The sequence below is a fragment of the Dasypus novemcinctus genome, chromosome 5 (genome assembly GCF_030445035.2).
Source record: "Dasypus novemcinctus isolate mDasNov1 chromosome 5, mDasNov1.1.hap2, whole genome shotgun sequence".
In the NCBI taxonomy this organism is placed as follows: Eukaryota; Metazoa; Chordata; class Mammalia; order Cingulata; family Dasypodidae; genus Dasypus; species Dasypus novemcinctus.
This window is the reverse complement of record NC_080677.1, coordinates 82,437,621-82,450,024: the sequence shown is the minus strand read 5'-3', so window position 1 is coordinate 82,450,024 and position 12,404 is coordinate 82,437,621. Positions and strand designations below refer to the sequence as shown.

Here is a 12,404-nt window from a genome sequence, read left to right as displayed (position 1 = left end):
ATGGAGCAGCTCCCAAGGCGTCTTGTGCCTCTAGTGGAGGATGGGCACCGGCCTCCATGGCATGGAATGCTCTAGTTACGAATCTTCTCTGCAGATGGTCAGTCTTCTTCTATTCTTTCAAGGATGTTGCAGGATGCTCTTCTGGTTTCCTGGAGCCCTGACACAGGTGCTTTGGATAACTCTGGGTGGTTACTAACTGCCCTATAGCAAGAGCTGACTCTAGGAGTTCCTTACTCTGCTGTCGTGTTGCTCGCTTTCTGAAAGTATTTTTGATGGTGTTGATGGTAGCAGAACATTGTGAATGTAATTAACCCCACAAAACTGAATGTTTAAGTGGTTAAAATGGAAAGATTGTATATAACTAACAACAACAAAAATTTTTTAAAAGTTTTTAACACATATACAAAAGGATATGTAATTACCTAATATAATTAGTAGCAGGAAGGAAAAGTAGAGGTTGCTGTAGGAGAGAATAACAAGAAGATCCAAATTAATTGGGAGATTTGTTAGCAATTGTTTCTGTGAAGAAGTGGCATTTATGTTGAGGTTTAAAGGGAATAGATAGGAGTTTATCCAGTAGGAGCCTGAGGTTGGGGTTCAGGGTTGGAGAGAGTATTCCAGGAAGAGTACACCATATGCCAAGGTTCTACCTCTGAGATAGGAAAGAACTTGAGGAATTCCTAGAACAGAGTGTAGGCTAACATGGCCAATATGCAGCTAGTCGGAAAAGTGACACTAAAGAACCTGGAGACCTAGGTTGGATACAGCTTGTGCAAGGTCTTGTAGACTGAGGAGTTTAGTTTTAGTGTAGGAGTGAAGGGGAGACTATTGAAGGGTTTTTCTAAGCAAGGGAATAATGTTAAACAATTTATACTTTTACAGTCACTCAGATTTCTTTTATAACATTATCATCAAATATATATAACATAAAATCTAACATTTTAACCATTTTAAAGTATATAGTTTAGTGGCATTAAATACATTCATAACTTTGTGTGTCCTTCACCATTATCTAATGCAAGAATTTTTTCATCACTCCATACAGAAACCCTGTGCCATTAATCAGTCACTCCCCATCCATTGCAGGCTTCTTTTGTGGAGCATGGACTGGAGAGAGAGTCTAGATCAGGGGTTCTTAACCATTTTTGTTCCCTGGATCCCTATGCCAGTCAGGTGAAAACCACAGATCTGTTCTCAGAATGTAGTAGCAGACAGTGTTATGACACTCAACATTGACATGTCTTTAAATTAAATTTTAGGATTATTCAAAATCATGTTTTACAACTTTCCCATAATTTCAATACCCGATAATCTCACAAGGTTCAACAGCTGTTCAAATGGTCATTTTTGGGAAACATTTAGAAATGTGAGTTTTCTCACGGTGTCGTAAAACCATCTCTGCCATCCTTACCAGCCTTTTTGCAGGTAGTTATCCACTGTGCCTGGAACATGCTACATTAAAATAAAAATCATAGGAAGTCCACATTATGTATTATTTAGTAAATACAGCACATCAGCACCAACATGTCTGCACAAGAATAATGTTTTTAAATGCATAAAATAAAATTGCAAAAGAAATCAGTTCTATGTTTTGAAATATAATTACTAAAATAAAAAAATGGTATAATACTATACATATGTGCTTCTTTTTTGTTTTAAAGATTTATTTATTTATTTCTCTCCCCTTCACCCCCCACCCCGGTTGTCTGTTCTCTGTGTCCATTTGCTGTGTCTTTGTCCGCTTCTGTTGTTGTCAGCAGCAAGGGAATCTGTGTTTCTTTTTGTTGCGTCATCTTGTTGTGTCAGCTCTCCATGTGTGCGGCACCATTCCTGGGCAGGCTACACTTTCTTTCGCGCTGGGCAGCTCTCCTTACGGGGCGCACTCCTTGCGTGTGGGGCTCCCCTACGCGGGGGACACCCCTGCGTGGCAGGGCACTCCTTGCGCGCATCAGCACTGCGCATGGGCCAGCTCCACACAGGTCAAGGAGGCCCGGGGTTTGAACCGCAGGCCTCCCATGTGGTAGACGGATGCATTAACCACTGGGCCAAGTCTGCTACCTATATGTGCTTCTGAACACATTAAATAATCTACTATGTCAAAAATATAGGAAAGTTAAATTTATTTTTTAAAGACGTCGGTGTGCAGACTGTTGTTTATCTTGAATAAGAACATTAAACTGTGATGTATATTTCACAAGGCAACACGCATATCATGTTGGACATCTAATCAAGTTGAGTTTTTTCAATTTAAACTCTTGGAATCCCTGAAATCTTTTCATAGACCTTTTGGGGGACTGTGGACCTCTGCTTAAGAACCCCTGGACTAGAAAGACGCTTTTGCAATAGTGTAGATAAGAGCCATTGGTTGCTTGAATTAGAATGGTCATGGACAAAGTTAAAATTATATATGTATATACTTTTTTCTTGTAATTTAATTCCCTCCCCCTCCCATTTGAACCTTTGTAAATTTGTAAAGCTAATGTAAGCTCTTATCTTTTCTAGATGTTCTTCAGATGATGCACACAAGAATTGGGGCCTTACAGGGAGCTGTCGATAGGTACTATTGTTTATTTTGTAAATAAATAGAATGGAATGATTTTTATCTATTGATATATTAAAAATGATTTTATTCTCACTCTCCTCTTCAGGATGAAAACAAAAATTGTTGAGCCTTACAATAAAATAGTAGCCCGTACTGCACAACTAGCAAGACTTCAGGTGGGTTATCATTTTTAATTTCTTTATATTTCACTATTCACTTGTTTTTAGAAGTGCGTGTATTTCAAGTGTATGGGTTCTGATGAAGTAAGAGAATGGAAAGAGAATATGAAAGACAAGGGAAAAATACCAGAAATGCCTTAAATTAGTATATCTAGTTAAAAAAATATAAATCTAATAAATTAAGGTGAATTAGCTTCATTCACTGCAGTATAAAATTATTTATTAATTTTTTTTTGAATTCAAAATTATTCATATTAATAGAGAATGGGAAGGAATTTTTACAGTGTGCTGTGATTAAATCTAAGGAATTGGAACATATAACTTGCTGTTCTTATTGCAGTGTGTATGCATCTTTCAGGAAGTTCAGGGTTTTTTGTTTGAAATAGATTGAGAATTTTTTTTTAACTTTATATTTTATGTTTAGTAATTGAAAATATAAATTAAAACTAAAACACACTTGAATAAAAACATGTGTTGGGAAGCGGACTTGGCCCAGTGGGTAGGGCGTCTGTCTACCCCATGGGAAGTCCGCGGTTCAAACCCCGGGCCTCCTTGACCCGTGTGGAGCTGACCCATGTGCATTGCTGGTATGTGCAAGGTATGCCGTGCCACGCAGGGGTGCCCCCCGCATAGGGGAGCACCATGCACAAGGAGTGCGCCCTGTAAGCAGAGCCGTCCAGTGCAAAAGAAAGTTCAGCCTGCCCAGGAATGGCACTGCACACACGGAGAGCTGACACAGCAAGATGACGCGACAAAAAGAAACAGATTCCTGTACCGCTGACAACAACAGAAGCAGACAAAAAGAACACCCAGCAAATGGACACAGAGAACAGAGAACTGGGGTTGGCGGGAGGGGGGGAAGGGGAGAGAAATAAATTAATAAAATAAATCTTTAAACAAAAAACAAAACGTGTTTTCTCAATTAAATGTACTGGATACCTATACATTTTTTTTTTAATCATACAGTATATTACACAATATATTTGGTTCATAGTAATGCAAGCATACAGTATTTGTCCTTTTGTGTCTGGCTTGCTTCACTCAACATAATGTCCTCTGGGTTCATCCCTGTTGTCCTATGCTTTACAACTTTATTTCTTCTTATAGCTGCATAACATTCCATCACGTGATTACACCACGGTTTGTTTATCCATTCATCTGTTGATGGACACCTGGGTTGTTTCCACTTTTAACACTTGTGAGTAATGCCGCTATGAACATTGGTGTGCTGATGTCTGTTTGTGTCACTGCTCTCAGTTCTTCTGAGTATATACCCAGTAGTGGTATTGCAGGGTCATGTGGCAAGTCTACATTCAACTTCTTTTGGAACTGCCAAACAGTCCTCCACAGTGGCTGAACCATTCTGCATTCCTACCAATAATGGTAAGTGTTCCTATCTCTCCACATCCTCTCCAACACTTGTAGTTCTCTGTCTTCTTAATCGTGGCCATTCTGATAGGTGTGAAATGATATCTCGTTGTAGTTTTGATTTGCATTTCCCTAATCATTACTCATGTTGATCATTTCTTCATGTGTTTTTTTGCCATTGGTGTTTCATCTTTGGACAAATGTCTATTCAGGTCTTTTGCCCATTTTTTAATTGGGTTGTCTGTCTTTTACTTGTTGAGTTGTAACATCTCTTTATATATCCTGGATATTAAACCCTTAACTCACATGTGATTTCTAAATATTTTTTCCCATTGAGAGGGCTGCTTTTCACCCTTTTGACAAAGTCCTGTGTGGTGCAAAAGTGTTTAATTTTGAGGACGTCCCATTTATCAATTTTTTCTTTTGTTGCACATGTTTTGGGTGTGATGTCCAAGAAACCACCACCTACTACAAGGCCTTAAAGATGTTTTTTGATATTTTCTTCTAGTAAGTTTTATGGTTCTCACTTTTATGGTTCTGCCTTTTATATTTAGGTCTTTGGTTCATGTTGAGTTGATTCTTGTCCAGGGAGTGAGATAGGGTCCTCTTTCATTCTTTGGTATAGATTGCCGGTTGTCCCTGCACCATTTGTTGAAGAGACTGTTTTGTCCCATTAACATTAACTTGGTAGGTTTGTCAAAAACCAGTTGACTGTATAGGTGAGGATTTATTTCTGGGTTCTCCGTTCTATTCCACTGAATGAATGTATCTATCTTTATGCCAGTACCATGCCTTTTTGACCACTGTAACTTTGTAATATGTATCAAGGTCAGGCAGTGAAATACCTCCCTTGTTGCTCTTCTTTTTTAGAATGTTTTTGGTTATTCAGGTGCACTTTCCCTTACAAATGAATTTGGTAATTGCCTTTTCTAATTTTGTAAAGTAAGCTGTTGGGATTTTGATTGGTAGTGCATTGAATCTATAAACTAGTTTGGGTAAGATTGACATCTTCACAATATTTATTCTTCCAGTCCATGAACACAGAATGTTCTTTTCTCCTCTATTCTTTTCTCTTTTCAATATTAGGTGTTCTGTGTTGATTTTGGGAATTTGTGTGTATCTCGCTGATTAGTTCTCTCAAATTCTGCATCTTTTCTGGGGCTTTGATATATTCCTTTTCTTGGGCCATGCCTTCTCAATTCTTAGTATGGCTTGTAATTTTTTGCTGATATCTAGGCATCTGCTTAGGATGTTGTTTACTCAGATGCTCAACTTCTTTCTCTTTTTTATGGATTTAGTGGCAGGAGGCTGTGCGTTACCATTGCTCTTTGATTTTTGGCACTATCTGGATTGTTAGGATTGTCCTGCTTGTTGCTCAAAACTGGGCACTGGACCCAGTAATTGGTTTTAGAGTCACTTCCTAGGGCCTTGGGGAGGGAGGCTAGAGAGGACGGAAAAAGCCTCTCCTCATTTTTAATTTTCTTGCATGCATTTCCTTCCTCTGCCAGCAGATGGTGCTCTTTGGCTCCTCTCAGTTCAGTGCCTAGTCAAGTGCATTTTTTGCAACACAGACCAGATCAATGTCATACACCTTCCTGTCTGTAGGCTAAGAGCCTTGTAATTCAAACTTTCTCTGAGGAAGTTCTCCAGTCTTCTCTGGCAGCCCCCTCCATTTTCCCTGTTTGGAAATATCACTACTCCCCTCTTAGTCCTCAATAATCAGTCAGTCCCTTAGTAGAGGAGGTGATTGGGAGGGATGAATATCTTTAGCCCATTGAAGGCTCCAAGGCAAACAATAGGAGAGCCCCACCTGACCTGAAAGGGCTCCTGGGACACAGCAGACCAAATTTAAGAGTCAAAAGGTGAGTCAGCCTTAGGCTGTGTCCCTCTCTCTCTCCTTTCCTGGGGTAGTAGATCCCTGGAGCCCCTATTGTCTGTAGTTGCAGGCCCAGAGGCCTGAGAATTCTGAAGTGTTTTAATGGGAATGGTGCAGGCAAGTGTAGCCTCTGGTTTCAACTCACAGTTCCATAGTTGTGATTTCCCTCCTTTATCCCTCTCTCCTCTGGGTGGTGTCCAGCCTTTGCCTGGTGTTCTGAACTCTTGAAGATCTTTTTCTAGGCTGTTTCAGCCTGTCCTCCGGCTGTTTTTCTGGAGGAGAAGAGAGTCCCATGTCGTTCTAGTCTGCTATCTTCCTGGAAGTTGAGAATTTGTTTTTTTAATTTGAAAAGTAGTGAGGTTGCAAAACAGTCATGCATACCAAAGAGGATTCCCATACATTGCCCCAGAACCAGCACCTTACATTGTTATGGCAGATATCTTACAGTTAATGAAAGAGCATTATAATATTAGTGCTGTCTATAGTCCATAGCTTATATTTGGTGCTTTTTCTCCACAAACCTTCCCGTTATTATCACCATATATTATTATTGTATATTTATTAAAGTTCATGAGAGATCATTCTCATATGTGTACTCTTAACCACAGTCCATCATTCACCACAGGTTCGCTGTGTTTATATGGTACTCTACCTTGTATGATTCATCCAAAGTGTAACCTCAGTGGCTCTCAGTTTCATTACTATCATCAGCTCAGTTCATTTCATCAGCTTGTGTGCATTGTGCTATCATCAGCTCAGTCCATTTCAGAACTTTTCTATTACTGCAAAAAGAAAAATCCCATACCCTTATGATTGACCTTAGCATTGATATAGTACCTTCTTTGCCATTGCTGTAAAAGTATTACAATATTAACTGTTAGGTATAATCTCTACAGTGCATTAGTTGTATTTTTCCATGTATCTCCATTTTAACACAACATATTCAGCCACTATCATACCCATATAATAGCATGAGTAGTTACAAACACTATGTTGTGCTTTCACCTTTTCATTTCCAAAGATTAATACATAATCTTTTTACCAATTCTGTACAGATTAACTCTCAGCTTTCCGTTCTCTAATCTCATTCTGTTTTCTGGTGACCCATATTCTAGTTATTACCTCCATGAGTTTACACAATAAATTTAGTTCATAATAGCACAATCATACAGTATTTGTCCTTTGTGTCAGGCTTGCTTCCCTCAACATAATGTCCTAAAGGTTCATCTGTGTTGCCATATGCTTTGTGATGTCATTTCTTCTCACAGCAGCATAATATCCCATTGTCTGTAGACACCACAATTTGTTTATCCATTCATCTGTTGGTGGACACCTGGGTTGTTTCCAGCATCAGGCAATTGTGAATAATGCTACTATGATCATTGTTGCGCAGATGCCTGTTTGTGTCACTTCTGTCAGTTCTTCTGGGTATGTACTTCATAGTGGTATTGCCAAGTGACATGGCAAGTCTATATTCACCAAAGAGTCCTCCAAAGTACTGTACCTTTCTGATTGTCCACCAACAGTGAATTCTGCATTCGTATCTCTGCACATACTCTCTAACACTTGTAGTTTTCTGTCTTTAAATAGGGGCCATTGTAATAGGTGTGAAATGGTATCTCATTGTAATTTTGATTTGCATTTCCTTAATTACTAGTGATGTTGAACATTTTTTCATGGTTTTTTTTTTTTTTTGCCATTTGCTTTCTTTGGACAAATGTCTATTCAAGTCTTTTGCCCATTTTAAAATTGGGTTGTTTGCCTTCTATTATTGAGTTGCAGCATCTCTGTATATCATGGATATTGAACTCTTATTGAATATGTGATTTCCAAATATTTTCTCTCACTGAGTTGGCTGCCTTTTCACACTTTTGACATAGTCCTTTGAGGTGCAAAACTGTTTAATTTTGAGGAGGTCCCATTTACCTTTTTGTTGAGCATGTTTGTAAGATCCAAAGAAACACCACCTATCACAAGATCTTGAAGATGTTTCTCTGCATTTTCTTCTAGAAGTTTTATGGTCCTAGCTTTTATATTTAAGTCTTTTTTTTTTTTTCTCCTTTTCTCCTCTTTCAGGAGGTACCATAGATTGAACCCGGACCTTGTACATGGGAAGCAGGCACTCAACCACTGAGCAACATCTGCATTTCCCACATTTAGGTCTTTGTTCCATTTTAAGTTGATTCTTGTATAGGTAGTGAGATAGGGGTCCTCTTTCATTCTTTTGTTTATGGATATCCAGTTCTCACAGCATCATTTATTGAAGAGACTGTTTTGTATCCTTAATGTGAATTTGGTAGGTTTGTCAAAAACAAGTTGGACATAGAGATGAGGGTTTATTTCTGGATTCTCAGTTCTGTTCCACTAATCAACATGTCTATCTTTATGCCAATATCATCTGCTCTCTTGTGTCCATTCACTATGTGTTCTTCTGCGTCCACTTGCATTGCCAGGCTGCACTGGGAATCTGCGTCTCTTTTTTTGTTGCGTCATCTAGCTGTGTCAGCTCTCCATATGTGCAGTGCCACTCCTAGGCGGGCTGTGCTTTTTTCATGCAGGGTGGCTCTCCTTGTGGGGTGCACTCCTTGCGCGTGGGGCACCTCTACGCAGGGGTGCCCCATGTGGCACGACACTCCTTGCACGTGGCAGCACTGTGCATGGGCCAGCTTACCACACGGGTCAGGAGGCCCTGGGTATTGAACCCTGGACCCTCCATATGGTAGGCAGACACTCTATCAGTTGAGCCACATCCACTTCCCTACCATCCTATTTTGACTACTGAAACTAATATATTTCAAGTTTAAGCAGTGAAAATCCTTCCTCATTGCTCTTTTTTTAGAATGCTTTTGGCTATTTGGGTGTACTTTTCCACACAAATAAGTTTGGTAATTGCCTTTTTTATTTCTGTGACGTTGGAATTTTGGTTGGTATTGCATTGAATCTATAATTCAGTTTGGGTAGGATTAACATTTTCGATATTTAGCCTTCCGATCCGTGAACACGGCATATTGTTTCATTTGTTTAGGTCTTTGATTTCTTTTAGCATTGTTTTGTAATTTTCTGTATATAGGTCCTTTACTACTTTGGTTAAATTAATTCCTAGGTATTTGAGTCTTTTTCTTGCTATTGTAAATAGAATTTCCCCCTAATGTCTTCCTCAGATGATACAGTAATAGTAAACAGAATCATAATTGATTTTTATATCTTGATCTTATCCTCCCATTTTGCTGAAGTTATTTATTAGCTCAGGTAGCTTTGTCACAGACCTTTAAGAATTTTCTAAATATAAGATCATGTCATCTGTGAATAGTAAGAGTTTTAGTTCCTCTTTTCTTATTTGGATGCTTTTTTTAAAAAAAAACTTATTGAAGTATATCAGTCATACTTAAGCATACATAAACAATAGTTGTATAGTAATTCTGAACACAAAAGAAACGTACATAATATACAGGACTCTCATACCTCACGCTACCACCAATACTTTGCATTGTTGGGAAATATTTTTAACTAATGATTAATGAGCATCCTCAAAATATTACTACCAAAGTAGTTTTCCCCAACCCACCATATTATTATTTTTTTATATCATTTATACATGAACATACATAAACAATAAATGTATAGTAAAAGTTGTGAACTTAGAAAGCAAATGTGTATAAAATCATATAGGAGTCCCATACATCAACCCACCGCCAACACCTTGCATTGTTGTGAGACATTTGTTACAAGTTATGGAAGAATATTGTCAAAATTTTACTACCAACTATAGTCCTTATCTTACATTTTTCATATTTTTCCCCAACCCACCCTATTATTATTTTTTGAATATATTTTTATGATAGAACTTGTAAACTTACAAAACAGTCATGCACATTGGCAGAATTCCCATACAACACCCCTCTAACGACAACAACACACCATGGTGGAACATTTGTTACAGATTATGAAATAATAACATCTGATTATTGCCATGTCCATAGCATACCTCTTGTATATTTATTCCATACTTCCCCATTATCAACACATTACATCTTTGGTATAGATGTATGAATATTGCAGTATTGCTGTTAACTACAGTTCATAAGTCAGTCCAGTTGTATTTTTCCCATGCTTCTCCACATTCCCACCACTGTGTATTAATGATGTATATCTGCTCTAGTTCACAAAGGACCCTCTTGCATCTGTACCGTTAACCACAATCCTCATCCTGACTTGTCGAATGGACTGTTCTGCCCAACCTGGGTGGCTTTGACAGGCTAATCAAAAATCTCTTAACCATGAGGGTTCGTTTCTGAACTATCATTTTGGTTCCATTGGTCTCTGTCTCTGTCCCTATGCCAGTATCATGCTGTTCTTACCACTTTTGATAGGCAATACGACTTTTAAAAATTTTTTTAAATTTTTACTTTTTTAGTCTTAAAAGATTCATGGATCAAACAAAATGTTACATTAAAAAAATAAGAGGTTCCTGTATACCCCCACTCCCTATCCCACCTCCACCCCTTCTAGGCAATATGATTTAAAGTCCAGAAATGAGAGTCCTCCAACTTCGCTTTTCCTTTTTTAAGGTGTTTCCAGCTATTTAGGACTCCTTAACCTTCCAAATAAACTTGACAATCATATTTTCCATTTATTTAAAAAATGCTGGTGAAATTTTTATTGGGATTGCGTTGAATGCATATCAATTTGAGTAGAATCTCTTATAACTTTTTTGCATTTAAAGTTATTTTGTCTGATATTAGTATAGTTACCCCTGTTATTCTTTGGTTACTGTTTGCGTGGGGTATCTTTTCTCAGCCTTTCAATTTCAGCTGATTTGCATCCCTGGATCTGAGGTGAGTCTCTTGTAGATAGCATGTGAATGGCTTATGTTTTTTATCCTTTCTTTCAGTCTCTATATTTTTTTAACAAGTCAGTTTTATTAATACATGTTAATAAAGCACAAATCCATACAAAAGCATACAAGCAGTGGTTTTTAAAAAATCATTTCTATCAGTCTATATCTTCATTGGGGAGTTTAATCCATTCACATTCAGTGATATTACTGCAAATGCATTTAGTTACTTCCAGCATTTTGTACTTTTCTTTCTTAGTTCATATTTTATTTTTGTCTGTGTTTTTACTCTGTTGATTATTCTTTCTTCCAGCCTTACCTTCTACACTCTCCTTCAAGTCACCCTCTCCTTTTTCTTTTGGGTTGTAAGACTACCTTTAATGCTTTCTGCAAAGGCAGATTCTTTTTTATGAACTCTCTTTGTTTGTTTGTGACTATTTTAAACTCAGCTTCATATTTGAGGGACAATTTTTCCAGATAAAGAATTCTTGGCTGACAGTTTTTCTCTTTCGTTATTCTAATTATATTATACTACTGCTGTCTTCTCGCTTCATGATTCCCGATGAGAATCCTCACTAAGTCTTACTGTGCATCCTTTGTATATAATAGTTTTCCTTTCTTTTGCTGCTCTCAGAATTTTCTCTTTGTCTTTCATGTTTGATATTTTGAATAGTATGTGTCTTGGAGTAGGTCTTTTTGGATTTATTCTGATTGTGTGTACACTGCACTTCTTGGACATGTAAATTTATTTCTTTTGTGAGAGTTGGGAAATTTTCAGCCATTATTTCCTCAGATACTCTTTCTGCCCCCTTTCCCTTCTTTTCTCCTTCTTCAGCTCTCGTGACACATATGTTGTTGTGCTTTGTGTTATCATTCCACTCCCATTCCTTTTTCTCTCTGTTCTTCTGTCTCTTCAATTTCAGCTTTTCTGTATTTGGCATCACATATCATTTTGAGTCTCCAATTGTATGCCTTTAATGTATTTTTTATCTCACCTAATTGTGTCTTTCATTCATTTAAGTGCTGTTATTTTTCTTTTAAGGTTTTCTTTTTTTTTTTTTAATGACTTTATTCCTTTTTGTATTCTCTTTCCAATAGGAAGGGGGGAAACTTTTTTTTTTTTTTAAGATTTATTTATTTCTCTCCCCCCGCCCAGCCCGCCCCAGCCCCTGTCCCGGTTGTCTGTTCTCTGTGTGTGTTTGCTGTGTCATCTTCTTTGTCTGCTTCTGTTGTTGTCAGCGGCATGGGAATCTGTGTTTCTTTTTGTTGTGTCATCTTGTTGTGTCAGCTCTCCGTGTGTGTGGCACCATTCTTGGGCAGGCTGCACTTTCTTTTGCGCTGAGTGACTCTCCTTGTGGGGCTCACTCCTTGTGCATGGGGCTCCCCTACACAGGGACACGCCTGCGTGGCACGGCACTCCTTGAGTGCATCAGCACTGCGCATGGGCCAGCTCCACACGGGTCAAGGAGGCCCAGGTTTGAACTGCAGCCCTCCCATGTGGTAGATGGATGCCCTAACCACTGGGCCAAGTCTGCTTCCCTCTTTTAAGGTTTTCACATTCTTCTTTGTGCTTGCTCAGTGTCTTTTTGTCCTTTATCTCCTTAG

General features: G+C 38.3%; 1 protein-coding gene across 1 annotated transcript in view; it reads left to right on the top strand.

Moving 5' to 3' along the window:
• COG5 (component of oligomeric golgi complex 5) overlaps nucleotides 1–12,404 on the top strand; it is a 488,722-nt gene that overhangs the window by 54,895 nt on the left and 421,423 nt on the right. The window contains exons 4-5 of the mRNA XM_058296542.1: nucleotides 2,503–2,557; nucleotides 2,649–2,718. Coding sequence (XP_058152525.1) covers nucleotides 2,503–2,557; nucleotides 2,649–2,718 — 125 coding nt within the window. The remainder of the gene's footprint in view (nucleotides 1–2,502; nucleotides 2,558–2,648; nucleotides 2,719–12,404) is intronic.